The sequence below is a fragment of the Pseudorasbora parva genome, chromosome 14, assembly GCF_024679245.1.
Source record: "Pseudorasbora parva isolate DD20220531a chromosome 14, ASM2467924v1, whole genome shotgun sequence".
Lineage (NCBI taxonomy): Eukaryota > Metazoa > Chordata > Actinopteri > Cypriniformes > Gobionidae > Pseudorasbora > Pseudorasbora parva.
Window position 1 is genome coordinate 28,808,293 of NC_090185.1, and position 26,628 is coordinate 28,834,920.

General features: G+C 44.3%; 1 protein-coding gene across 4 annotated transcripts in view; it reads left to right on the top strand.

Moving 5' to 3' along the window:
• LOC137040512 (sodium channel subunit beta-4-like) overlaps positions 1-26,628 on the top strand; it is a 503,850-nt gene that overhangs the window by 2,880 nt on the left and 474,342 nt on the right. For 2 of the 4 annotated variants that reach the window (XM_067416183.1, XM_067416182.1), the window contains exon 3: positions 625-668. In XM_067416183.1, coding sequence (XP_067272284.1) covers positions 625-668 — 44 coding nt within the window. Of the gene's footprint in view, positions 1-624; positions 669-747; positions 1,075-1,203; positions 1,534-26,628 lie in introns of those variants that run through there. The other 2 variants (XR_010897913.1, XR_010897916.1) reach the window with 2 other exon arrangements.

The window sequence follows — 26,628 nt, forward strand, 5'->3', positions numbered from 1 at the left end:
CATTTGGTAATATTTTAAACTTGGATTGAGTAATAAATGACTAACAGGCTTATTTTCAGGGAAATAGCTTAAACTTTGTTATGCTGTAGTCGTTAGAAATTAGCATGATGTATGAACATCTTGAATCACAATGCTTATTAGTTTTATTTGATTGTCTGTAGTGAATTCAGGGAATTGAGGTTTTACCAGTAGAGTACAGTAGCTTTAAAATTATTTACTGCTAAAGTGTTACATTTACAGATGATATTAGCATACAGGCTAATGATGCAACATCCAAAATATTATTAGGAGAAATAAATGGAAACATTTGCTACATTTGTTGTAAACTGATGCAAATTTAGATAGCATAAAGCAGAGGCCTGTATGTGCTTTCTTTTTTAACCGAATTGAAATGCTTCTTCTTGTGTACGATGAATAATGAATGTGTTCAACATTTATGGAATTATGAAATAATAACTTCATGAATTACAGTAATTATTTATTAAATGATAAAGACCAGAGGATCTCTGTTTAACAATTCAAAACAAAAAGCATTTTCTAAACAGATCTGAATAAATTACTGTGCGAGTCTTTACTGCATGAGGAAACTATAGGAAATGTATTTATTTTGTTCTTTTTCTGCAGTCGCTTCTACTTCATCTGTGTGTTACCAGTGCTGATACACAAAGGTGAGAACTAAAAACCAGAATGTTAAAGATAAATTCATTCCCCAGATTGTGTTAATAGTTCAAGTTTGTGTGATTTCAGTGTATCTACAGGTCTCAGTAGAGGCTGTTATCGGCGGTTCTGTTGTCCTGCCGTGTTTTTCAACTGATCATGCTCATAAACTTCAAGACACTGGTGTACATTGGAGACACAATGGAAGCAAAATTGTATATGATATAGTCCAGGGTGAAGATTCAGTAGCAGAACAGGACCAGCGGTACAAGAACAGAGCTGAAACATTCCCTGATGAATATGACAGAGGAAACTTCTCCCTCAAACTTACCAATCTACAATATGGTGATGGAGGAAAATACATCTGCTTCATCACACCCTCATCTGAACAGAAGACTGTACAGCTGATCATCAACGGTGTGTAAAACTGGTGTATTATTATATATTTTCAAAATTTGGCATTCACTAGTAATGTTCCAGTCTGATGGATCTGTTGACTCTTATCACAGTGAAGAAATGTTGTTTTCTTTACATTTTTTGTTGCAGAATCAACAACAGAAATAGGAAAAGGATCAACTGTCCAAGAAAACCAAAGAGAAGAAACAGGAGCAGCTGTGGAGACATCATCACATTTTCTCTGGGTTTCCATTGTATTACCTGTAGTATTTCTGTGCTAATACCTGGTGAAGGGGGATTCTGAAACCCACTGCCGCTTCAATATACCTGTATATATATTTATATTCTAATTAACTTCATAATCAAAACCTTAATCAATATTTACTTTCCTATATTATTAAAATTATTCTATCCAGTTATGATTTTGCTTAATGTTTCTTGTTTTCTAAAGTGTATATTTATGCATATGTGTCATTAAACACTTGCAACAAGGTTGTGTGTTTGGATTTTTGAGTTATCACACACCCCTAACATGTCAGGAGTGCAGTAACAGGGTTTGCTCACTTAGCCCGGCTTCCAGATGTGAAATACGGATTTGTCTTTCATTTAATTTATTATGTTTTATTTATTTTATATTTCCTTTTACTGAAACACTAAAGACTCAATATGAATATTGCCTGTACTATTGTATGTCCCTCTCACTGAAAGAGAGCTCATGCTATCATGTATGTTTTGGTAAGAACTAGTTAGAACTGGAGCTTAATCAGCTCCAACCTTGGAGAGACTGTGTATGTTACACTGTGTGTGTGTTACAGATCAGAATGGTGTACAATGGGCACCCTAACGCCTGTTTCACACCGCAAGCGTGAACAGCACTTCAGCGTAACTACATCGTGACTGCAGCTGCGCGAGAGTATTCACACTGGAAGCGTTGGTGCAGCGTCACAGCAGCGGCTCCCACAACGCTAGAGCCTATAGCTGTCTGAGTATTAAACTAAAATAATTATTATATTTTCTGGCTAGTTTACTTTACTTTTTATAATACTTTCACCCAAACTGAATAATTAAAACAAGTTTAAATGGCTAAATCTTCTACAGATGATTTTTATTCTTCGTTTTCTTTAATTACATACTCCAGTTATTGTTAAAACACACCACATGTGCTTCTTGTGTGCATTTTGAGCGCTTTTGTGATATTATAATTATTTTGTCCATCAAAAGTGTGCTTTCGCTTTACACCGTGACTGCAGCTGCAGACCGAGAGCCTTTACCTGTCTGAATATTAAATACTAAACTAAACGAAAGTTTGTTATATTTTCATTCTTCGTTTTCTTTTCTGACATACTCCAGTTACTGTTCAAATTCACTACACGTGCTTCCTGTGTGCATTTTAGGCACTTTTTGTGTGAAATCATATTTATTTTGCCCTTTAAAAGTGTGCTTTCACTTTAATTGAGCGTCAGGAGCGTCAGCAGCGCAGCAAAAATAGGCTCGCAGCCGAAACCCCCGCTTCACTGCTGCTCGCGCGACGCTCCTGCTTGACACTCACGCGCTGCTCCTGCTCCCGGTGTGAATGCACTCATTGATTAACATGGGCGGCGGAAAAAATATGCGCTGCTCACGCGCCGCTCACGCTTGCGGTGTGAAACGGCCGTAACCGTGCGTTCACACCGCCGCCGGCGAGAGCGTCAAAATTCGCTCTTGCCGCCCTGACAACGACGCTGTAGAAAGCTCCGTGGACGTGCTGCCGCTCTGACGTAGATCGAATGATTTTTCTTTTTTTAAACTGTATTTAAAGAGGCCGAAAATCAAACAAGCATGTTGATGGATATACTAACCACAAGTAGGGTATAAATTAACTTCATGAAATCGTTTAAATGTGAAAGTAAGAATTAATTGCACACCCGCTGAACAACGAGCGTTCTAGCGCCTATAAAATAGTGTTGCGCGACTTCTTAACAAATTACACATCACTATGAATGATCTTGTCATAAATGATAGGGAACCCCGCACAGCAATGATCAACCTCTCCTACAAATTGCTTGGGAACTAATGTGGTCGGAACCAAAGTTTACAGGCCTGCGTTCTCTGGATTTCTCTCAAGCGGAGCACTTCTACATTCTGACTGGTTGCCGCCTGTTGCCGCCGAACCGTGTCATAGCTCATTACCATAAAGTTGAGCTGATTTCAACTCTCCTCGACGCCCAAATCGTCCAAGACGCGCCGCGCCGCTCTCGCCGGAGCTCGCCGCCGGGCTCCCATTGAAAATGAATGACTTCCGGCCAGCTTGCCGCTCTCGCCGCCGGCGGTGTGAACGCACAGTGAGAGATGGGTGGACTTGTTGTTCTGGGCAAGCTGGCGCCTGCTCCAGATCTGGAAGGTCACTACGGGCCTAATTCTGGGGTGAAAGCGTCAACAAGTGACACGTCAGTGGAAACGTGCATCAGATTAACTGACTCGAGTGGAAATTTACCATGACTGTGCCAATCAGAACCATCCACATTGCAGTAATGACGTGGATAGACCTAGAAAACAGTATAACTGTTGGGACAATTATATATACGATAGGGCGAGGCAACGAGGCGGTGAGAGACGGAGCGCAGCCTACGAACTCCTTGTGAGACTTGAAGCTGGCTTCTGCTTTTGAAACTATTCAATGTCCCAAACTATTCTTAAGTAAATTTTTCTTTTAATTAATTGGAATCCAGTCTACATTTCTTCACTACTGGTCCTGGGCCATAAGCTGTTAACCCCTAACACTGGTTTCATCTTTAGAAACGTCAGATTACCCTGTGAAGAACAAAGAACACAGACAAGAATGACAAATCATGCCTAAAGGCATTAATGTTCCTGTAAATCAGGTTCTGTTTGCTCTAGGGACCTGCTGATTGTTTTGTTTGATTCCATTCGGTAACAGTTTTCGCCAGAATTTTTTTTTACCCATCATCTTCTGAACAGAAGTTATTGAACTGTAACAGAAGCTTTCTGTGTTTACTAGAAGCACGCAACCGCAACTCGGCCGTCGTCGTTATGGCCCCGCCCACCGACTCTATACACGATGTGATTGGCCCAACAAGAGTTTGGTGATTACAGCTCAGAAGTGTATTGAGAGTTGCTAGACGACACTACCGGCAGATAAGATTTCTAGGCTACATATTACCAGTCTTAGGGTGAACAATATAATCTGTGCAAGTTAATACACAGAAAAAAATAGTTTGTCGTGGTAATCTTGAATCAAAATCTGAAAAGTTACTTCCGGTCTGGAAACGGCGTTCCAGCCCTCTGTTCCATATTCACTTGTGCTGTGTTCCAGTTCGTTTTTATCATGCCCTTCACTCGCAAACTTCCCTCCGTCTCGTTCACTCGCATGTGCGTCATTGCTTACATTGCATGAGTGCCCACTACTGGCGGAAACTCTGCAATGGACTGAACTGGAACGCCCTAAGCCCTTGATCACTTGGAATCCACTATGGATTTGATTTTTTTTTTTTTTTTTTCCTTACGAAATAGTTTAATGCAGCATTCTATATATATATATATATATATATATATATATATATATATATATATATATATATATATATGTATGTATGTGTTTGGGTTGTTTTAAATGTTTTTAAAAATATCATAGAGTTGTTTGTGGTGGGGTAAATTAAACGCGATATGTGGTGACGTCCCAATCGTGTTGCATTGTTGTATATGAAGCTACCTGAAGTGTACATATGAAGTAGACTCGCTCACTCGGTCAAAATCGAGGGAGCAAGGGTCTGTCCATATAAACTTCCCTTGTCCACTTCACGAAGTGGAACACACTTCAAAATGGCGGCGGGGATTCCCCCAAGGGGAAGTGTTTAGAGAAGTTGGCAAGTGCGTGTCTTAAAGTGGAGTGGAACGCAGCATTGGAAATGCATCACAGCACTGAAGAAATCTCACTCGCTACTTCCGGTTCACTGGGACTTTAAAGAATGAGACCCGGCATAATGTTTTTGTTTTTTACACAATGTGTTATTCTCCATTCAGGTCTATATAACTTATAAAATAAAATGAATGTAGCCTAGTCTATTACAGTATATAATAGGATTTACATTCTCCACATTTATATAAATCTGTGCGTCACTAAAATATTTTTTGCTTTGTGTTGAGTCTCACCTTCCTCTGGCCTGGGTCTTGAAGATGTGAGGGCCATGTGCCAGGGTCTGCTGGTGCTCAGCATCTGAAATGCAGTTGTTTGCATTATAATATACATTTCACAATATAAAAATGTAGATTTACTCAAAAGACAAAATTTTATTGATAGGCTATCTGAATTTGCATGTGCTAATGCAGTTTTAAAATGTTTTGTCACATGTAACAGTCTATTGGCTTAGTTGCTGTACTTTCCCATTCTAAAATAATATTTCTATCATAAATACCATATGTATTTTATTGCATTGCATGTTAATTTGATGTTTTGAAAGGGGGATTCTGAAATCAACTGCCGCTTTAATATACCTGCATATCCAAATTGTCAGGGCTGCAAAAAGAGACAGGAGCATCCAATAGTGATAGATAACTGTTGGTTTTAATAAAGACTGGAAGTAGTTGTTTCATGTGAAAAAACGCACAGAACAAAAAAAACGTGCGTCACACTTTACTGCGTGTTCAAAACATGTGCTAAAAAACTTCTTCTATATAACAATCAGAATTCCTGGAGTAAGCTTAGAGCTCCACCTAGTGGTCATATAATGAATCTTAAGGATGTATTCACATGACATGGCTGTATAACTTATACAGCTTTAACTGAAATACACACAAGCTCAATATAACTATTCTGGTAAGAGTGTATTTTCCCAACACACCTTCTCACTCGCAAACAGAATGATTAATTAACTGGTTTCACTCCAGCCATCTGTCTCAGCCTTGTGAACTTTTCTTTACTCAGTCCTTTAGTGAATATATCGGCAATCATATCTTCAGTAAGTATTTCAAGGCAAGGCAAGGCAAGTTTATTTTTATAGCACATTTCATAAACAATGGCAATTCAAAGTGCTTTACATTGAAAGGAATTAAAGTAGGGATAACAAATGCATAAGAAAAAGAATACAACGTATAAAAATAGAAACAGTTGTATACAGTTGTAAAGATAATTAAAAATAATAAAATGATAAAAGAACAAAGGTAACCCAAAACTTAAATGAAAATAAAGAATTTAAATAAAGAAAAAAAAAATTAAAAAATGATGCATAGATAAGGAGCAATCAGTCAGACATACAGTGCTCAGAGCTCATTCAGTAAATGCACAGCTATACAGATGTGTTTTCAGTCTGGATTTGAATGTGGCTACTGTTGGAGCACATCTGATCTGTTCAGGAAGCTGGTTCCAACTGCGGCTGGCATAATAGCTAAAAGCAGACTCTCCTTGCTTTGAGTGAACTCTTGGTATTTCTAACTGACTTGATCCTGCTGATCTGAGTCAGGGCTCTCAAGTTTTGAACTGAGTTCAGAGTGAGATTTCGGCCGTGGCGGCAGCAACGGGGTTTGGCTGGGTACGGGGGTCTGATATGAAAAACGTCTCGGTTACGTATGTAACCCTAGTTCCCTGAGGGAAAGAGACGCTGCGTCGAAACGCTGTGAGAACGCCTCTGCGTTAATGCGTCGTGAAGAGCCTGTAGAACCATTCCATCGGAAAAAAGATCGAACGTCGGCATGATGACGTCATCGACCGGAAGCTATAACGCGTCCGTGAAAACAAACAGGAACTAACTTCTGATAAAGTCTGAAGTAAGTGATCACGGACACGCCGGGAGTATGGCAGAGCGACGCAGCATCTCGTTCCCTCAGGCAACTAGGGTTACATACGTAACCGAGACGTTCCCTTTCGGGGAACTCGAGCTGCGTCGAAACGCTGTGAGAACGCTTACACCCACATCGCCATAGGACCAAGTGTCTCGTATGTGTGAAGCCAAAGCGCACACGGTTACGAGAGTACCTGCGCCCCAACAGTAGATGCCAGGTCTAGTTCGTAGAACCTGACGAAGGTTAGCGGAGACGACCAACCGGCCGCATTGCAAATATCATGGAGGGAAGCCCCCGACAACAGTGCTTTAGAAGCAGCCATACCCCTGGTAGAATGCGCCCGGACAGCCAGTGGAGACGGCTGCCCGGCCGCCTCGTAAGCAAGTGAGATGGCCTCGACCACCCACTTGCTCATTCTCTGCTTAGATACTGGGGCCCCCTTCTTAGGGGGTCCGAAACAGACAAATAACTGATCAGTCTTTCTCCACAGGGCAGCTCTGTGGACATATAATAATAATAATAATAATAATAATAATAATAATAATAATAATAATAATAATAATAATAATAATAATACATTTTATTTATAATGCACTTTATATTAAACAAAATCTCAAAGTGCTACAGAATTAAAAAAACAAAATAATCAACAACAAACAACAATAAATAAATAAAACTGAAAAATAAAATAAAATAAATTAAACAAGTAGCAAGTCAATTAAAAGCTCTGCTAAAAAGGTGGGTTTTAAGACCACGCTTAAAAGTATCTATAGTCTGTGGAGTCCGCAGGTGGTCAGGGAGAGCATTCCACAGACTGGGGGCTGCAGAGCAGAAGGCCCGATCCCCCATAGTACGGAGATTGGCTGTGGGAGTTTTGAGGCGATACAGCAAAACAGAGCGGAGGTTACGAGTGGCTGTTTGTGTGGTGAGGAGTTCCTCGAGATAGGAGGGAGCATCACCATGGATGCACTGGTGGGTAAGGAGAGAAATCTTGTACTCGATCCTGAACGACACAGGAAGCCAGTGGAGTGATTTTAGAATGGGGGTGATATGGTCGTATTTGCGCACCCTCATGAGGATCCTAGCAGCGCTGTTCTGAATACACTGCAGCCTCTGGAGATTTTTGCTAGGGATGCCAATAAGGAGCGCATTACAGTAGTCCAGCCTGGAGGAGATAAAGGCATGGACAAGCTTCTCCGCATCAGCCAGTGATAGAATGGGACGAAGTTTGGCAATGTTTCTGAGGTGGAAGAAGGAGGTCTTACACAGGTGTTTGATGTGCGCTTCAAAAGTAAGCTGTGATTCCATTCTGACCCCCAGATTGGTGACTGAAGTGGAAAGAGGAATGACCTGATCAGAGAAAGCAATGCTGGTGATAACGGACTTCTGGACCTGAAGTGGAGTGCCGACTAGGATAGCTTTAGTCTTGGAGCTGTTTAGCTGCAGAAAGTTTTGCTTCATCCACGCCTTTATCTCATCCAGGCAAGTGATCAAAGTGGATGGTGTGAGGTCAGCAGAGGGAGATGAACTTGTCCTAAAGTAAAGTTGAGTGTCATCAGCATAGCAGTGAAAAGAAATCCCATGCCGGTTGATGAGACGGCCAAGGGGGAGTATGTAGAGTATGAACAGGGTGGGTCCGAGCACAGAGCCTTGAGGGACACCGCAGGTGACATTGTGTGACAGGGATGTAGCTTCTCCTAACGCAACATATTCAGTTCTCCCAGTGAGATAAGAAAAAAAAAACAGTTGTGGACCGAGTCAGAGAGACCAATGGTGGAATGTAAACGGTGAAGGAGGATGTTATGGTCAACCGTATCGAAAGCTGCAGTTAAGTCCAGGAGGATGAGAAGGGATGGGGAACCAGCATCTGCCGCCATCAAAAGATCGTTTGTGACCCTGACCAAAGCTGTTTCTGTGCTGTGTCCTGAGCGGAAACCAGACTGAAATTTCTCATAAAGATGGTTATGCTCCAAATGGACCTGAAGCTGTGCAGCAACAACTTTTTCCAGCACCTTAGAGAGGTATGGGAGGTTGGAGATGGGCCTGTAGTTGTCATTAACATCTGGGTCTAAAGTAGGTTTTTTCAGAAGTGGTCTGACGATAGCAGTTTTAAGAGATGAAGGAACATGGCCAGCCTGGAGGGAATTATTAATAATCTTGGTAATAAATGGACTTAAGACATTGAGGTTAGATTTTACCAAGGCTGTAGGAAAAGGATCCAGTGCACAGGTGGATGGTTTCATTTTTCTGATGATGTCCTCAACCTCGAGCTGTGTGATGATGGAGAAGCAGCAGAGATGTTGGAAGGTCCCTGGCTGTGGATCAACAGACGGGACAGGCAGAGCGGAGGTGCTAGATAGGAGCAAGTGGATGTTGTCTACTTTGTTCCTAAAAAAGGTCATGAACTTATTGCACCTCTCTTCTGTGGCTTCTGAAAAAGAGTGAGTTTGCGGTTTGAGGATGTGATTTATAGTGGAGAAAAGCTTCTTGGAGTTTCCAGGGTTATTGTTGATGATGCTAGAGTAGAACTGTGACTGAGCATCTCTTAAAGGCCTTGCGTAGGCCTTCTGATGAACTCTATAGGCTTGCCTATGAACAGTGAGTCCTGAGAGCTTGAGACGCCTCTCAAGTACGCGCCCAACCGTCTTCATCTTCCGCAGATCGCTGGTGTACCAGGGTGCTGAGCGCGAGAAGGTGACCATTCTAGTTATGACAGGTGCGTGAAGATCTAGAAGGCTGCTCAGAGACTTGTTGTAGAAGTCAACCGACTCAGAGACTGAGGAGAGATCAACAGAGGAGAATTGCTGAAGGTCTGTAGTTAAAGAGTCTTGGTTAATCTTTTTCAGGTTCCTGAAGCAAATTTGACGGGAATCTTTGGTAAGGGAAGAGGGGCGTGGCAGCTCCAATGAAATGGCCTGGTGGTCAGACACACCCAGATCATACACCAAGAGGTTTCTAATATGAGGAGAGTTGGAAATGACCAAGTCCAGAGTGTGCCCCCTAGAATGAGTGGGTCCATCCACATGCTGTTGGAGATTGAGGCAGTCCAATAATTGCAGAAACTCAGCTGCCAGGTGGCAGGAGGGGGTATCTACATGAATATTAAAATCTCCTAATATTAAAATGTTGGCAGAAGTAGAGCAGAGTGTTGTGAGAAAGTCATGCATCTCAGAGATAAAAACTGAATTTGTTTTTGGGGGCCGATAAATAAGCAGTATTGTCAAAGAAAAAGGGGGTTTACATTTAAAAGCAAGGTATTAAAATGATGACACTGTGGGCAGAGGGAGAAAAGACAGCTCCAATGATTGTCTATGAATTACAGCTAAGCCACCACCACGACCAGTGTAGCGGGCTTTCTCCAGATAGCTGTAACCAGGAGGACAGGCATCATTAAGTGCTGCGTAAACTGCAGGCTGATGCCATGTTTCCATTAAGCACATAAGGTCTAATCTCTTATCAATGATGTGGTCTTGGATGAAAGATGACTTATTTGTTAGGGATTGTGCATTAAAAAGTTCTATTTTGAGCGTTGATGGGGTGGTGAATCTTGTTATTGGCCGTAAAACACTAAAATCCACTCCACGTTTTCTGTCATGCGCTGTGCTAAAAGATCTCGCGGTGTTTCCCGTAAAATCCAGTTTAGATTGGTGAGATCTCGCGGTGATTCCCGTGTTACCAAAACGGAGAGCAAAAATGTTGTGATGACGCGGCAGATGTGTGACGGAGATCCAGATGGATGTTATGGCTGATGCAGAGTTTTCAGGCTGATGATAAACTAGCCCGCGACGAGAGCCTCTATGGATGTAACGCCGTCTGCGCAGAAGTCCAAGTTCCTTAATGACCGCGATGCACGCCGGAAATGTGCGGTCGTTGAAATTTAGCAGCTGTGGGATGGAATATTTAAGCTTCATGACGGCCGCTGGAAGGTTTTGACTAGCGCTATGCATTATAGAAACACAGAGCTGGAACACTGTCAGGCACAGCGAGATGATGGTCCATACCATAGCAGAGTGTATGCGCCAACTCCCAGCAATTCCAGCAAACAGCCGATGTTAGAAGAGATAGCAGGGGTGAGTAAAAGTCTTTGAAATTAGGAGAAAAACCGTAAAAATCCGTACAAAAAAGGTTTTAGATGTATAAAAGTCCTCTCCTGTCATGAGGGAGTCCATTCAAACTGCCAACTGTCAACAGCCAACTGTCAACAGCCGAGAAGAGTTATCCGAGATGATAAGAGCCAAGCAATATGTCCCAAAATTAGCACTGACTGAATGTACTAGTTACTGACAAAAAATAAAATTAAAATAAAGTTTATAATTAACGTATATAAACTAAAATCGGGTGGAAAAGCGGCGAACAGACAACGCCAGCGTCCTCTCCCCCTCGTTGCTAGGCAACATACAAATATGTATCCAATGCCCTAACAGGGCACAGCAGATTTAATCTTTCCTGGTCTGACGTCGTGAAAGGAGGAGGACAGAAGGCTTGGAGAGTAATGGGGCCCCGTGGGCTCGTAGGAACCTTGGGGACGTAACCCTGCCTGGGATGTAGAAAGGCCTTCACCATCCCCGGCGCAAACTCTAGACATGAGGGCCCTACTGACAGGGACTGAATATCTCCTATTCTTTTGAGAGACGATATGGCCAAAAGAAAGATAGTTTTTAGGGTGAGGAACTTGTCCGAAACCTCCTCTAAGGGTTCGAACGGCGGCCCGGACAAGCCCCTCAAAACAATGGCCAAGTCCTATGCTGGGACCCTTGAGTGCATAGCCGGCCTCAACCTTAAAGTACCACGGAGGAAGCGTGTAATCAGAGGGTGTCTTCCCAAAGACACTCCACCCAAAGGGACCTGGAAGGCACCCAAGGCCGCCACGTACACCTTTATTGTGGAGGGGGTCAACCCTGCCGAGAACCTTGCCTGCAGAAACTCCAGCACTGTACCAACCGGGCAGTTAACTGGATCCCACTGGCGTTCTCTGCACCATGCTGAGAAAAGTTTCCATTTCAGAGCGTACAGCTTCCTCGTGGATGGAGCTCTGGAGTGAAGGATGGTCTCTACGACCTCGGCCGAGAGACCTTCCTCTATGAGCCTAGCCCCCTCAGAGGCCAGGCCCATAGTTTCCACATCTCCGGGCATGGGTGCAGGAATCTCCCGCCCGCCTGAGAGAGTAGATCCCTCCTGGTCGGAATCTCCATCGGAGAGCCTTCCAGGAGAGATATCAGGTCCGAAAACCATACTCTGGTCGGCCAGTACGGAGCCACTAGAAGTACTTGGGCCCCGTCCCGGCGTACCCTCTCCAGAACTCCTGGAAGCAAGACAATCGGGGGGAAGGTGTACAGGGGTAGCCTCGGCCACTCCTGTACCATGGCATCCAACCCCAGCGGGGCTGGATGGGACAGAGAAAACCACTGCGGGCAGTGGGAATTCTCCGCCGAAGCAAATAGGTCTATCTCTGCCTTTCCATATACCTTCCATAGGAGCTCCACCACCTCTGGGTGGAGTCTCCACTCCCCGGGCCTCGGCCCCTGCCTCGACAGGCTGTCTGCTTCCTGATTCAGGACCCCCGGTATATATACTTCCCTGATTGACAGCAATTTCCCTTGGGCCCACAGGAGGATCCGATGCGCCAATTTGTCCAGCGGACGGGACCTCAGACCCCCCTGGTGATTTATATAGGCGACCACCGATGTGTTGTCTGACCTGACTAACACATGGTGGCCCCTGAGGTCGGGCAGGAACTGTTTCAATGCAAGAAACACTGCGAGCATCTCTAGCCGATTTATGTGCCAGTGCCGCTGATGTTCCTGCCATAGACCCTGGGATGAGTGACCACTCATGATCGCCCCCCAGCCCGTGAGAGAGGCATCTGTCGTTAGCATTACGCGACGAACATGAGCCCCTAACACGGGACCCTGAGATAGAAACCCCGGGTTTTTCCACATGACCAGAGCACGTAGGCATCGCCGCGTGACTGTGATCGTGCGGAGCGGATTTCCCCTCGGGGAGAATCCCTTTGTTTTGAGCCACCACTGCAGTGGCCTCATGTACAGTAGGCCAAGAGGTATTACGTTGGACGCTGCTGCCATGAGACCTAACAGTTTCAGGAACTGTTTCACAGTGACGGCCCGGCCTAGCTTCTGTTCTTTGACTGCTGCCAGGATCGATGCTATGCGTGTTGGCGATAATTGCGCCCGCATTATTACCGAATCCCAGTTCACACCTAGAAAAGTGGTTCTCTGAGCCGGAGAAAGCACACTCTTCTTGGCGTTCAGCCTCAACCCCAACTTCGACATATGCGCGAGAACAGCATCTCGATGCTGAACCGCCATCTGCTCTGTATTCGCTAGAATCAGCCAGTCGTCAATATAATTCAGTATGCGGATGCCCTGCAGACGCAACGGCGCCAGAGCTGCATCCACACACTTGGTGAATGTGCGGGGTGACAGTGCTAGACCGAAAGGAAGTACTCGATATTGGTATGCCTCTCCCCCAAAGGCAAGCCTGAGGAACTTCCTGTGATGTGGAAGGATGGAGACATGAAAATACGCATCTTTGAGGTCTATGGTGACAAACCAATCCTCCAGTTTGATCTGCGACACAATCTGTCTGAGTGTGAGCATCTTGAACTTGAGCTTGGCCACTGAGCAATTTAATAGACGCAGATCTAATATCGGGCGTAAGCCCCCATCCTTCTTCGGCACGATGAAGTAACGGCTGTAAAACCCAGACTCCCTGCTGGGAGGGGGAACCCTTTCTATAGCCCCTTTTTGCAGGAGTGTCTCTACTTCCTGTGCCATTACCAGAGCCTGCTCCGGGCCCACCTCTGTAGGTAGGACACCGCTGAAAGGAAGTGGCCGCCTTTTGAATTGAATGGCGTACCCCCTTTCGATTATCTGCAGGACCCAACGAGATATATTTGATAGACGTTTCCACTCGTCTAGAAAATCTACTAAGGGAACCAGCCTCTCGAGGCTGGCCTCTGGTGTACTTTGAGCAACAAGCACAGTGCCCTGAAGCGGCGGACCGGCAGGGAACGACTGACTTGACTGCTCGGGGGCCCCCCGAGGGGGGCGCGGACCACCCTCGGGTGGCCCGCGGAGACCGACTGCGCCCCGGCATTGCGGCAGGGTTGGCAGCGCGGCCCCCAGAGGGTGCCGCAGGGAAACGGGTACCGTTGGCAGGGGTAAACACCGTTTCCCTACGGGGGGAACCACCCTCAGCGTCCTGACGCTTCTGGCGTCAGGAACGCTTCGACGAGGCCTTCTTGGCGATCAGGACTGTCCTCAGATCAGCCCTGCCCCTCGAAGGCCTCGTCTGAGAGCGCCGCCCCTCATCCCCACGCTGAGGGGGGAGTTCGGGTGGCGACGCTCTGCTTTTGTTGAGCCCTGTGTGAGGAGCTCGTACTCGGTTTGGGCTGCTTGGTGTCAGCAGCAGCCCCAGGGACCTGGACCCGGAGAGGGAGAAACTGCTTTAGCGCCGCAGCTTGCTTTTTCGACTCCTGGAACCTCTCGGTGACAGTATGGACTGCGTCACCAAAGAGGCCACCAGGAGAAAGCGGCGCGTCAAGCAGAAAGCTCTTCTCCCTCTCCTTGGTGTCTGTGGGGTTGAGCCAAAGGTGCCTCTCCGTGGCCACCAGGGCTGCCATAGAGCGGCCAACACATCTGGCCGTCTCCTTGGTGGCCCGGAGAGCTAAGTCAGCAGATGTTCTCAGCTCGGTGACAATATCTCCCCCCACAACATCACTATTATCCAGATCCCTCAGCAGGTCAGCCTGATACGCCTGCACGATAGCCATAGTGTGCAGGCATGCGGCGGCCTGACCCGCTGCCGAGTACGCTTTGCCCACCAGTGCCGACGTGGTCTTTAATGGTCTGGTGGGCAAAGCCGGGGCCTTAAGGGACAATGCCGAGGAAGGCGAGAGATGGCTCGTGAGCGTCTCTTCTACCTTTGGCATCGCCCCATAACCATATTGTTTCAGCCCGGTGATGTTGCTGTAGACCGAAGTCTGCAGGCTGAAAACTCTATATGATGCCGGTCTCCTACATGATCTTGCCACCTCGGTGTGCAAGTCATGGAAGAACGGCAGGCCCCGTCGCTGAGGCTCTGAGGCGCGAGACGGCAGGAATCTTTCGTCTAATTTACTGAAACGCTTTCTTCCTGCCTCAGATCTTTCAGTGGGCCAGTCGATGTTCAATCTGGCCACTGCTCGCGTCAGAACCTCAACGAGCTCCTCACTAGCAGGGGACTGAAGTGGCGAGTCTTCAGTCTCGATGCTTTCAACGTCCACCTCCTCAGAGCTGGACAGTTGAAGCACCGGCGACTCTCTCGGGGGGGAAGAAACCGCCATGCGTGCTTCCATGCCCCGAGAAGAGCCGCTGGATGGTTCAGGTGAGGGCAGAGATAAGGCAGCGCCCGTCTCTAACCCCTCCGCAACATCCAATTGTGATCCCCATGACTGCAGCCTCCGCTCCGCCTCGGCGGCAGCGGGACCAGAGCCGCGGGGAACACGAGCCGAGGCACCCTCCTCAAAGAGTGCCCGGCGGGAGCGCAGCGTTCTCAGCGGTAATTTCTCACAATGCTCGCAAGCAGCCCCCTCGAGGGCTGCCTGGGCTTGCTGCGCTCCCAGGCAGGCAACACAAAGAGAGTGTTTATCCCCACCCGTGATGTAGCGTGGGCAGGGATGAACACACTTCCTAAAACTGCCTTCACTCGCCATAATCTCTATCTATTTATATTTTCTCTTTATTTTGTTAATATATGGGAATATTTAACAAAAAGGGTGGAAAAACTCTTCAAATAGACAGACAAAAACACCAAATAGACAGTTTCACACAGATCGCTTGCTGAAGGTTCAGAAGCTAGTTCCTGTTTGTTTTCACGGACGCTTTATAGCTTCCGGTCGATGACGTCATCACGCCGACGATCGATCTTTTTTCCGATGGAATGGTTCTACAGGCGCTTCACGACGCATTAACGCAGAGGCGTTCTCACAGCGTTTCGACACAGCTCGAGTTCCCCGAAAGGGAGGTACACATTCGTATAAATAAAAAAAAAATGCACTTAATTAGTGTGTGTGTGTGTGTGTGTGTGTGTGAGAGTGAGTGAGTGAGTGAGTGAGTGAGTGAGTGAGTGAGAGAGAGAGAGAGAGAGAGAGAGAGAGAGAGAGAGAGAGAGAGAGAGAGAGAGAGAGAGAGAGAGAGAGAGAGAGAATGGTTAGTGTTGTTTATTGGTGTTGGTAGCAAGTTTTTGAGGCCTTCAGCCCAGAGGTTGGTGGCACCTTAACATGAGCGTGGTCGCGCTGAAGTGAGCTGTGGTTTACAACAGAGATTATTTTACTCTCAAATAATCTTAGACAAACTGCCTATAATTATTGTTTGCTATATCACTTTTTTCTCTCTTTATGACAGCAGCAGGGCCGGCTCTAGCTCTTTGGTTGGCCTAGGCGAGATGGAGTTTTGCATTTTCAATTCCACATTGAATTCTGCTACATTCATTGCGGGATATATAATCAAAATGCAATCGCAAGAATCTTAAATGGGAGTTTAAATGCAATTTAGAAAAATAACATTTAAATAATCATTTTGCTACAATTTTTGCTTGAACATGTTAAACACATCTAACTATTTCTGTAATTTTAATTTTGCAACTTATATAAAGTATTACAATATACAATTTATGTTTAAATTATATGTTAAAACTAGTGTAGGAAATAGCAAATGTAAATTATATTATTCAATTTGAATTATCATTTTGTTCCAAATGTTGCACACATGGTATGGAAAATGTAAATTTAAATACTGAAATGCATTGCCATTTTGCATATTGCATTGCAAATTTTATATAGCTACACTTCAGCTTCCAAAAATAGGGGTGAGCACGAATATATTCGATTTGTAATTAATATTCGAAAAATAAAAATAAAATAGAAATTTTACTATAGGCTATTGCTTCGCTGGCCTAAATGCAGTGAATCCATTATAAATCCCTCTAAATCTCGCAGTTATAAGTAAATCCACTGGGTGGTGCTGTGGAGCGGGGTAATAACTCGACAGTATTTGATGAATGTCGTCTGCCTCGTGATGTTTGGAATTACTAGACAAAAATTATCTTACAAAATGGAGTTACTTTTAATAAATTAATTAATGAAAGTGAGATTAAAAAAAAAATCCCATCCAATAGTGCTGTCAGAAACTTAACACCGTTATCTTTGTGTCTCTGCATCTGTCGGGGCTTCTAGTTGCCAACTAACGGTACTTCAGAGAGCATTTGATTCAATGAGCGAGGCCATGGCGTGAATCACAGAATGTGACGTTGGAATCAGAACCTAAACGTTCTTGGGTGGAGGGAATATCTATATGTAGTGATGTGGGTCACGTGTTTTGAAACGTCACCTTAATTAATGCGTGTCCAATAAGGTACCGCCTCGTTTTTGTATATAAACCTGTTGTTTATGCCCCCTGGAATGCGTCTTGGTTGAAAGCCGGCCCCTTTTCTCTCACTGTGTTGGATTTTTGGAGGTACGTGTTTTTAGCTATGTAGCTCTGTTATTGTTTCGTATTCTGCAGTGACTGCATGCGTTCCTTATTTTAGTGTGACATCGCTCCGTTAAGGCTGTGTGTGTGTGGTGTTCTGCTTGCCCCCAGGTAAGTTTTAATGCCTTGTTGCGGTTTTGTATAAAACATAGTTTGAATTGACTAAAGCTATGCATTTTAGTGCGGTGTTTACAGTGCCCACTCGTGCGTCATGGCAGCACAATAGCCAGGTCAGAACATCAGCTGTTAATCAACAGTTTAAAGGAGCTACTATATGACTGTTTGTGACGCATCCGTGTGTGCGCGAGTGTCACTTAGTCTAATCATAAGGTGAGTGACTTTTTGTTTTAGTAAATCAACGCATGTCCTAAATCGCAATAATAAATAAATGTATCTGTTTAGGGTTTATTGTACACTGTGCAGCTTTCTCTCTCTCGCTCTCCAACCCTCGCTCTGGGCCGCGCTGCTGCTTTGGGCGTCATTCTTCTGGTCCACTGGTCAAATGGGCTTGATGTTTGTATTGTTTTGATTTGTTTCATTTCTGTTGAGTAGTTTTCGTTTGGATTGTATGCTCTTTTTGTTTTGTTCATTGATTTGTTATTGCTGTCACAAACCCTCAGTTTTGTTATCTGACTGCTGAATAACAGTCGCTCTTTATAAGTGTTAATTACTGCTATGCGGTATTTGTGATCTCGGTCATTTGAAACCTTGAGCCTTGATCAGTACTGAGTTTATGCCATCTTTCTGTGTCAGTATATGTTTTGTTATTTTGTTTTATTTTTAATGTATATTTGTTTGTAGAATTGATTATCCTTGTTTCATCTAGTACCTTGACTTTTTGTTTTCATTTCTCTTTTTTTGGTTTATTTAAATGTTTGTTTTTTTCTAATGTGAGTTCTTTTTTTTTGGTATTTTGCAGGAGCTGGTTGTTTCCGGGAAGTGGGCTGATTCTGGGTTGCACGGGCTTCACTTAGATATGGATTGTCATTATTGCGGTGTCACTATATTTGGTCATTATTTGCAGTGATATTTTTGTGGATGTGATTCTGATTGGAGGGATTTTCTTCTTTTGTGCACTGTATGCACCATATCAGCCTGCTTCTCATTAAGGAAACCTCAGCCCCCCTACATTTATTTAATTTCCTCTTTTGATTTGACCAAGACCATTTAATATTGATGTTTCATATCAATTTTAAATTTTGTATTTCAATTTTAACACTAATAAAATAATTGTTTATACGGAAACTCTCGCCTACAGCCTATTTTTGGTGGAACGTATTTGCGTGTTCTGTGTTTTTGGTTATTTCCCCGTTATTCCGGGGTGGCGTAGTCGCTACAAATCAGCCACTTGCTACATGTGGCGCAGTCGGCAGGGTCCACAAAATATCTGGCAGAGGCGAGAGACCGTATATATATATTTTGTTTCTGTGTAAGTTGCTGGTTTTTTTTTTTTTGTGTTTGTTGTTGTTTGTCTTTTTCTTTTTGTGTTTGTTTGTAGGAACAAAGCAGCAGCGTGTGCCCAGGAGATTGCAGTTTCTGATTCAACTATTGGGTGCTGTTTATTGTTGGTGTGAGTACTGCAAAATTTAGGTACGTGGTCTAATAATGGAAGGAGAATTACAAGAACTTAAGGAGCTTGTGGCTCAACTTAGAGCTGACAACGAGAGATTGCGTCAGGAAAGGGCGTCTGAATCGCCAGGGGTTAGTGTCGCAGGACCAAGTACTTCTGTCCCAGCCCCCATACTTCCATCACTGACTGGTACTAATACTCCAGTAACTGACAGGTATGTGTTTGTACCTAGAGATAGGAGGTGCCCAAAATTTAGTGGGAAGTCTGGGGTGGATATTAATGAATGGGTTGAAGAAGCTATGGCATGTATGAGAACCCGTTATTTGTCCCCTGCAGACCAGGCCTTCTTCCTTTTTGATCACTTAGAGGGGGAGGCGCGAGAAGAGATACGTTATCGTTCAGAGGAGGAGCGTGGGGATCCTGCTAAAGTTATCAGTGCGCTGCGTGAGTTGTATGGATGTTCACTGTCATATGTAGCTCTACAGGAAGCTTTCTTCTCCCGGAGACAGCAAGAGGGGGAAACACTCTTGGAGTTTTCCCTTGCCTTGATGAGTCTCTTGGAGAAGGTTAAGCAACAGTCTCCGAATCCTATGTTAAACACTGAAATCGTGTTACGTGATCAATTTGTTGAATATGTTAATAATAGCACTTTGAGACGGGAGCTTAAGCAGCTGGTGCGCCAACAGCCAAATTCCACTTTGTTAGACGTGCGGAGTGAAGCTCTTCGATGGGAGCAAGAAGGGATGCCCGGGGGTGCGAGGTCCCGAAGTTTATCTGTCCCATTGGCACACAGAATTCAGTATGGCGTTCATGGAAATGCGGGGGCTCGTAGTTCACCTCAAACATCTGAATTAGGGGAGTTAAGGGAAATGTTAAAAGTACAGCAAGAACAGTTAAATCGGCTTACGCAAAATTTTGCCTGATTGCAAGGTTCAGAAATGCGTAACCGAGTCCCTCGTGTAGCGACTCAGGCGAATCAAACACACAATCGCCAGTTACATTTAACAAATATGCTTTGAAAGTTGTGCTGATGGCAGACCTTCCCCCAACACAACAGAGGGAGATTCTTCAGTCACCCTGGAAACCATCTGATAAGGTGTTTTTATGGCCCCGAAAGGAATTTGGCCACATGAAGTTTCAGACACAAAGAGCTTAAGACACAGAGCTTTTGCCTCAAATTATAGACAAACCATCTATAGATGAACATGCACCCCAGGACATTATATGTAAACACATAACTGTCTTGTAAAATGTTTATTCTGTATGGTATTTTGCATCTTTTTATCTTTGTCTTAACAAATTACTAGTTCAGATAACCTCATATATGTCATGTCTCCTATCAAATTAATGCTCACTTCACGACTTACACTTCCATGTATATCACTTATTCAGAAAATGCAGTGTGTGTTTGTTGCATTAATTATAGTATGAAGACTCAGAGACCCACTGAGTCGAACTTTCAAACAAAGGGCAATAAAGTCTGCTGAGGAATTTCCCGCCGGGAAATCCCAACACTCTCATTGGTTAAGTCTAACCCTGGAGGGTGGGACTATTTCCAGACCTTAAAAAGACCAGTGAAGACAGGCTTTCTTCTCTCTTCTCTTCTCCGAAACTCTCTGGCTTTTACTTCTTCAACTCTCTCCTGTGGGAGCCAACACCCACGGGGGGGGGGGGGGGGGGCTGGCACTTAAGCCATGCCACCAATGCAGGCCCTCCAAGCAGGCCTCATCTCTTCCAAAAATCTTCTCTTCTACAATCCGATCTTCAAGAACACGAAGCATCGCTAAAGCAAACAGCCGCTTCCCTCCCAACCTCGGAAAGGACCGCCGGACACGCAGAGACACGCAGAGACACATACGCACACAAGAGAGAAGCCAAAACGAAACCAAAAAGAATGCAAGTATTCTAATTCTTACTGCTGTAAAGAGGGTGTGTTATTTTCCCGTTGGGATAAATTAACTCCGTGAAGGTCGTATTTGGTGAATTGAAGGAAAGTTGTTTCTTACCCTCCCCCACTCTCTTTGTCTCTCTCTCTCTCCCTCTCTTTGTCTCTCTCTCTCTCTCTTTTATCTCTCTCTAACTTCAGTCTATTCATTATTCTCTTTTATGTATTCTTTCGTTAATATCTATACTTCTACTCTCTTGATGCATATTTAGTATGTACTTTCTGTGTGAATTGTAGTGTTATTGTTAGTCTGTGTTTATTAAACCTTCAAAAGACATTTAATGAGTTGAATCTGTTATTCTGCCACATACACAAAGTCAATGAAACTTGCGATCTAAACGTTACCTAACTGCTTATGCTACTATGTTAGTAAAGTAAACTGTATGACCATTTGAAATATTGAACTTATCCTGATCAGTAAAGTTAATGTTTCTTATGCGCTCGTAAAGCAGTAATCCCTTTATTGAGAATTGATTTGAAAAGTCTATAACTAATTTGCAGGACAAACTTAGTAGGATAATTTCAAGCAATTCCATAAAGGGTTACTTGTATTTAATTAAACAATTTTCCCTATCGGAAAATTTTAATACGTAATGAACAACTGGCAAATTATATTCATAAATTCATGAATATTGAATATTAAATCCCTTTTGAGTTAATTATTCCCCGAGACATTAAACTCATGAGTCGTTGTTGTTACACTCGTAATGGGCCCATAATTTGTAGGCGGTGCCAAAGGCCAGGCCACTTTGCTCGAGAGTGCGATGGGGAGCGGGTACCTCAGCGCACTTCACATTCCGGTGAACCTTTCACTGGGGGTAAGCAGCCTTCTCATGCGCATTCGGAAAACTAATGCCCGCCGGGCTGCAGAGCCACAGCTCGGTTGGGGATTATATTGGTTCTGGTTTGTCGAAAGGTCATAGTTCAACGTCTCGTTTAATGTCGTCTTGTCCCCATCTTGTTGCTTCTGTAGGTGGAGTGCCAGTGCCCTGTTTGATTGACACAGGTTCTATGGTCTCCACTATTACAGAAAGCTGTTTTCTGCAACATTTTGAACCTTGGGGTCAGGAGCGACTCAGGTCCTGTCAATGGTTACAGCTTCGCGCCGCCAACGGTCTTTCCATTCCTTATCTTGGTTATATGGAATTGGATATTTCGCTCTGTGGCCAAATGATTTCAAATTGTGGGGTGCTTGTCAAAGATCCTCCTGGTGGCTTGTGTGATAAGGTTCCGGGAGTTCTCGGAATGAATGTTCTTAAACGATGTTACCAGGAGCTCTTTGGACAGCATGGCCCTGCCCTTTTCAATTTACCGGATGTGTCAAAAGCACCGCACTTCGTATCTCAGGCATTACAACATTGCTCAGACGTTAACACTATGACTAGTGTAAGTCGCATTGGTAAGGTTAGAGTTCGGGGCCATAGACCCTGTCGCATTCCAGGGGGCATGCTCAAGTTTGTCCCTGCAACGTGCTCCTCCGAATATTCCAGTGGTGTGGTACTTTTTGAGCCTCCTGAGTTTGGTTTGCCTGTTGGATTGTTGTCTTCACCGGCAGTAGTTCAGGTTAGCCAAGGAACAGCTTATATCCCAGTGGTTAATGTTGGTGTGACTGATGTCATGCTTTATCCTCGTTCTCTGCTTGGCACTTTGAGTAGTGTTTATGTGGTGAGTTTGCCCACAGGTGTGACCGAGGTTCAGCCAGTCATAGCTGTTGTTGGTTCTCAGAATGCAGAAGTGGGACTTACTGTACAGGAGCAGGTCGAAGCAGTTGACTTGTCAAGTTTTTCTGAGGTAGAGCAGAAGCAGGTAAGGGCTTTGCTCTATAAGTTTCAGTCAGTGTTTTCTGCCCAGGAGGGAGACTTGGGTTGTACCAATTTAATTTCTCATGATATCCCTTTGGTAGATGAGACTCCCATACGACAGCGGTTTAGGCGGATACCCCCGTCCGAGTATGAGGTAGTAAAGTCTCACATAAATCAGTTACTTGAGGCAAAGATCATCCGGGAAAGCTGTAGTCCGTATGCCTCTCCCATTGTGCTGGTTAAAAAGAAAGATGGTAGTCTACGCATGTGCGTTGATTACCGTCAACTTAATGCCAGAACTAGGAAAGATGCGTTCCCTCTGCCTCGAATTGATGAGTCCCTGGATTCCCTGAGTGGTGCCTGTTGGTTTTCAACACTTGATCTAGCCAGTGGGTATAATCAGGTTCCAGTCACTGAGAAAGATCGGTTTAAGACTGCTTTCTGTACACCTTTCGGACTCTTTGAGTGCAACCCCCTTAGCCACCTGACATCGGCTAAATTAGGAGCTACTGAACAACGCTGGGCAGCCCAATTGGCCTCCTTCGACTTTGAGGTTCGTTATCCCTCTGGGAGATGCAACCGGAACGCTGATGCCCTTTCTAGACAGAATCAGTTTTGTCAGGAAGTACGGGAGAGTTTCTTACCAGGTACTATCATTCCAGCAGTAGTAAGACAGGCAGTAGAGGTAGAACCAGCTGTACAAGTAAGCCAAGCAGTTGTCACAGCATTCCCCAGTTTCTCCTTGGAGGATTTGAGTTCTCTACAGGAGGCAGATCCTGATATTGGGAGGGTTTTGGCCTTTTGGGTGCAGGGGATATTTCCCAGTTTTGTGGAGCGGCAGCAGCTTCCCAAGCCTGTTCTCACATTGCTTCGGCAATGGGACTGTCTGTTGAAAAAGGATGGTGTCCTTTATCGCCGCGTGTCACGCTCTGATGGAGGTGAGGAAGTGTTACAGTTGATTTTGCCCGTGTCTTTAAAGCGTGACGTGGTGACTCAGCTGCACCAACACCATGGACACCAGGGTGTTGAGCGCACTACTGAATTGATACGTCAGCGTTGTTATTGGCCAGGGATGTCCGCAGAGGTGGCACAATGGGTTAGGGAATGTGAGAGATGTCAACTGGCTAAAGACACCCAACCGTTGGCCCGGGGCTTTATGGGTCATGTCCTGGCTTCCAAACCAAATGAGATACTAGCTGTTGATTTTACGATGCTTGAGCCGTCTAGTTCTGGACATGAGACAGTTTTAGTTTTGACAGATGTGTTCACTAAATATACTGTAGCTGTTCCAACTCGAGACCAGCGGGCTGAGACAGTAGTACAGGTCTTGGTTACGGAGTGGTTCTTTAGGTTTGGGGTCCCAGGTCGTATCCACTCTGACCAGGGTCGGAATTTCGAGTCAGCCCTTATGAAGCAACTCTGTAGGTTTTATGGGATTGAAAAATCTCGTACAACACCTTATCACCCAGCTGGCAACGGCCAGTGCGAGCGGTTTAATCGAACCCTTCATAACCTTCTGCGCACATTGCCAGTTTCCAGAAAAAGGGATTGGGCCACTTGCCTTCCACAGATCTTGTTCTGTTATAACACCACTCCTCACCAGGCAACAGGTGAGTCCCCGTATTTCCTGATGTTTGGCCAGGAACCCAGACTTCCTGTTGATTTCTTGTTAGGTAGGGTCCAGGAACCTGGTGAGGGTGGGGTTCATGAGTGGATTGCAGAGCATCAAGCTAGGATGCACGTTGCCTTTGAGGGGGCACGGGAACGTTTGAAGGCAGCTGCTGAACGCCGTAAGAAACAGCATGATCAGCAGGTCCGTGATCCACCACTGAGGGAGGGTCAGCTGGTTTATCTCCGGGATCATAGCGTGAGAGGCCGTCATAAAATCCAGGACCTGTGGAGCTCGGTGGTGTTTCAGGTTATGCGTGCACCAAAAGATGGCGGTTCGGTGTACGCTGTTGCACCTGTGGATGATTTGGGTAAGATTCGGCATGTACACCGCTCTCTGATGAAGACCCGAATACAACAAGTCTCATCAAGTGTTGTTTATCCTGAGAGCCCCCTAGCTAGATCGCCATCTTCACCAGGAGATCAAGAAGAGCTAGATCTTTGGATTGCCATCCCAGATAGTTCTCAGCTCAGGTTAGGTCAAACTAGGGCACACTGCATGAAAAGTGGGATTTTCGTCCCTGTAAACGGCCGGAAATCTCCCTGATTTTCGACAATTAACGTCAGTTTACAGCCTGTGAACGTCGCGTTCGTCTGTGCCACATATTGACGGAAACGAACCATGACGTATGTGGAGCTTGCGGAGGCATGCTGGCGCCCGCGCTAATGGCTATAATTAGCATATGAATAGCAGCTCTGGGCGGCGCCTTGCCTAAACGGCTTGAATTTCCTCACTCAGTATTGGTTGAAACTACTACATTGAAACAAGAAATATCACTCGTGATTGGTTGGCAGATCTGTTACTATTGGTCAACCTGGGTAATAAATTAATACATTTAAACCCCCAAATTATAATAATTTTACACATATATAATTATGATTTGCATATTTTTTAATTGTATATATTCATATTCATGTGATATGCTATTATGTTTTATATTCATGTCATTGTTATCCTATGGACTACGCTATTATAACCATCAAGGACATTCATTTATTGAGGAAAGGAAAATATGCCAGGGACGTGCAGTTTACTCAAAGAAAGAGCTTTATTAGAACAAACACTAAACAAAATGCAAAACGTTTGAGATCTGCCCACACAACAATAGGAAGCTCACGAGAAGCCCAAAATCCTACAGCACCATGAAGTCTCTGTTTTCCGCTTCAGAGCTGTAGGTAACAAGCGCCATTCTGTCTGTTTTAAGTCCATTTTTCAGACGTCTGTCGTGCGTTGCCCTGTTCTTTGGAATCGCCTCTAATCTCGATTGCAGCGTGGCACAGAGCTCGGCGAGCTCCTGGCTGGTCGAACAGGCCATCCAGACACCGCGCCAACGATGCCGTCTTCCTCATCAGACATCAGGTCTATGGTAGCGCACTTCCAAAGGCCCACCTCATCCTCAGCTAACACACTCTTTCTTGCTTGTAGCAGCTGTAAAAACAAACAATAAAGACAATCAGTATTGCGCGATGTACTGCGTAAAATGCACCTGAAAAATAGTCACACTGACCAAAAACGGATCTAATCTAATAAATCTTACCCTCTTTCTTCTCAATCGACTCCGAGCTGAACTCTTCACAGCTTCTGCTTGCGATGCAAGAACTGGATGTTTGTCTCTATGTCTAACATGCAGCTGGAAAACAATTAAATGAGTGTGACGAAGTTGTGAAGACGGCGTACTGCTTCCTGTAAAATGACCAGAAAAAGAAAACACTTTTATAAAGCAACTTACATTTGTTCTTTTACAATGCTAATTTCAGCTTGTGCTACTTAAAAAGCTTTGCTTTAGGTTGCTTTAGCTTAGATAACAGTCTTACAGCAATCTTACCCTTGTGAAAAAAAAGTGCACTTTAGTGTACTTTTATAAAGTGTACTTATTACACAGATAATATACTTATACTAAATACACTTAATTGTGCAATTAAATGCAATGTTTTCGGTGTACTTAACACACATTATATGTAATTGATTTCAAATTTATCACATATTAAGTTGAAATAAAATACAATAAGTTGCAATTAAGAGTGATTTTTTGGAACAACTTAAGTGGTACTTAAATACAACTTTATATGTACTTTCATAATCACTTCTAGTGTATTAAAATTGTAATTAAAGTGCACTGCTCAATGTACTGACAAGCAATTAATGTGAACTAAAACATACTTTAATGTCAGCTAAATATACACTTAAGTGTGAATTAAATGCAATGTTTTCGGTGTACTTAACACACATTATATGTAATTGATTTCAAATTTATCACATATTAAGTTGAAATAAAATACAATAAG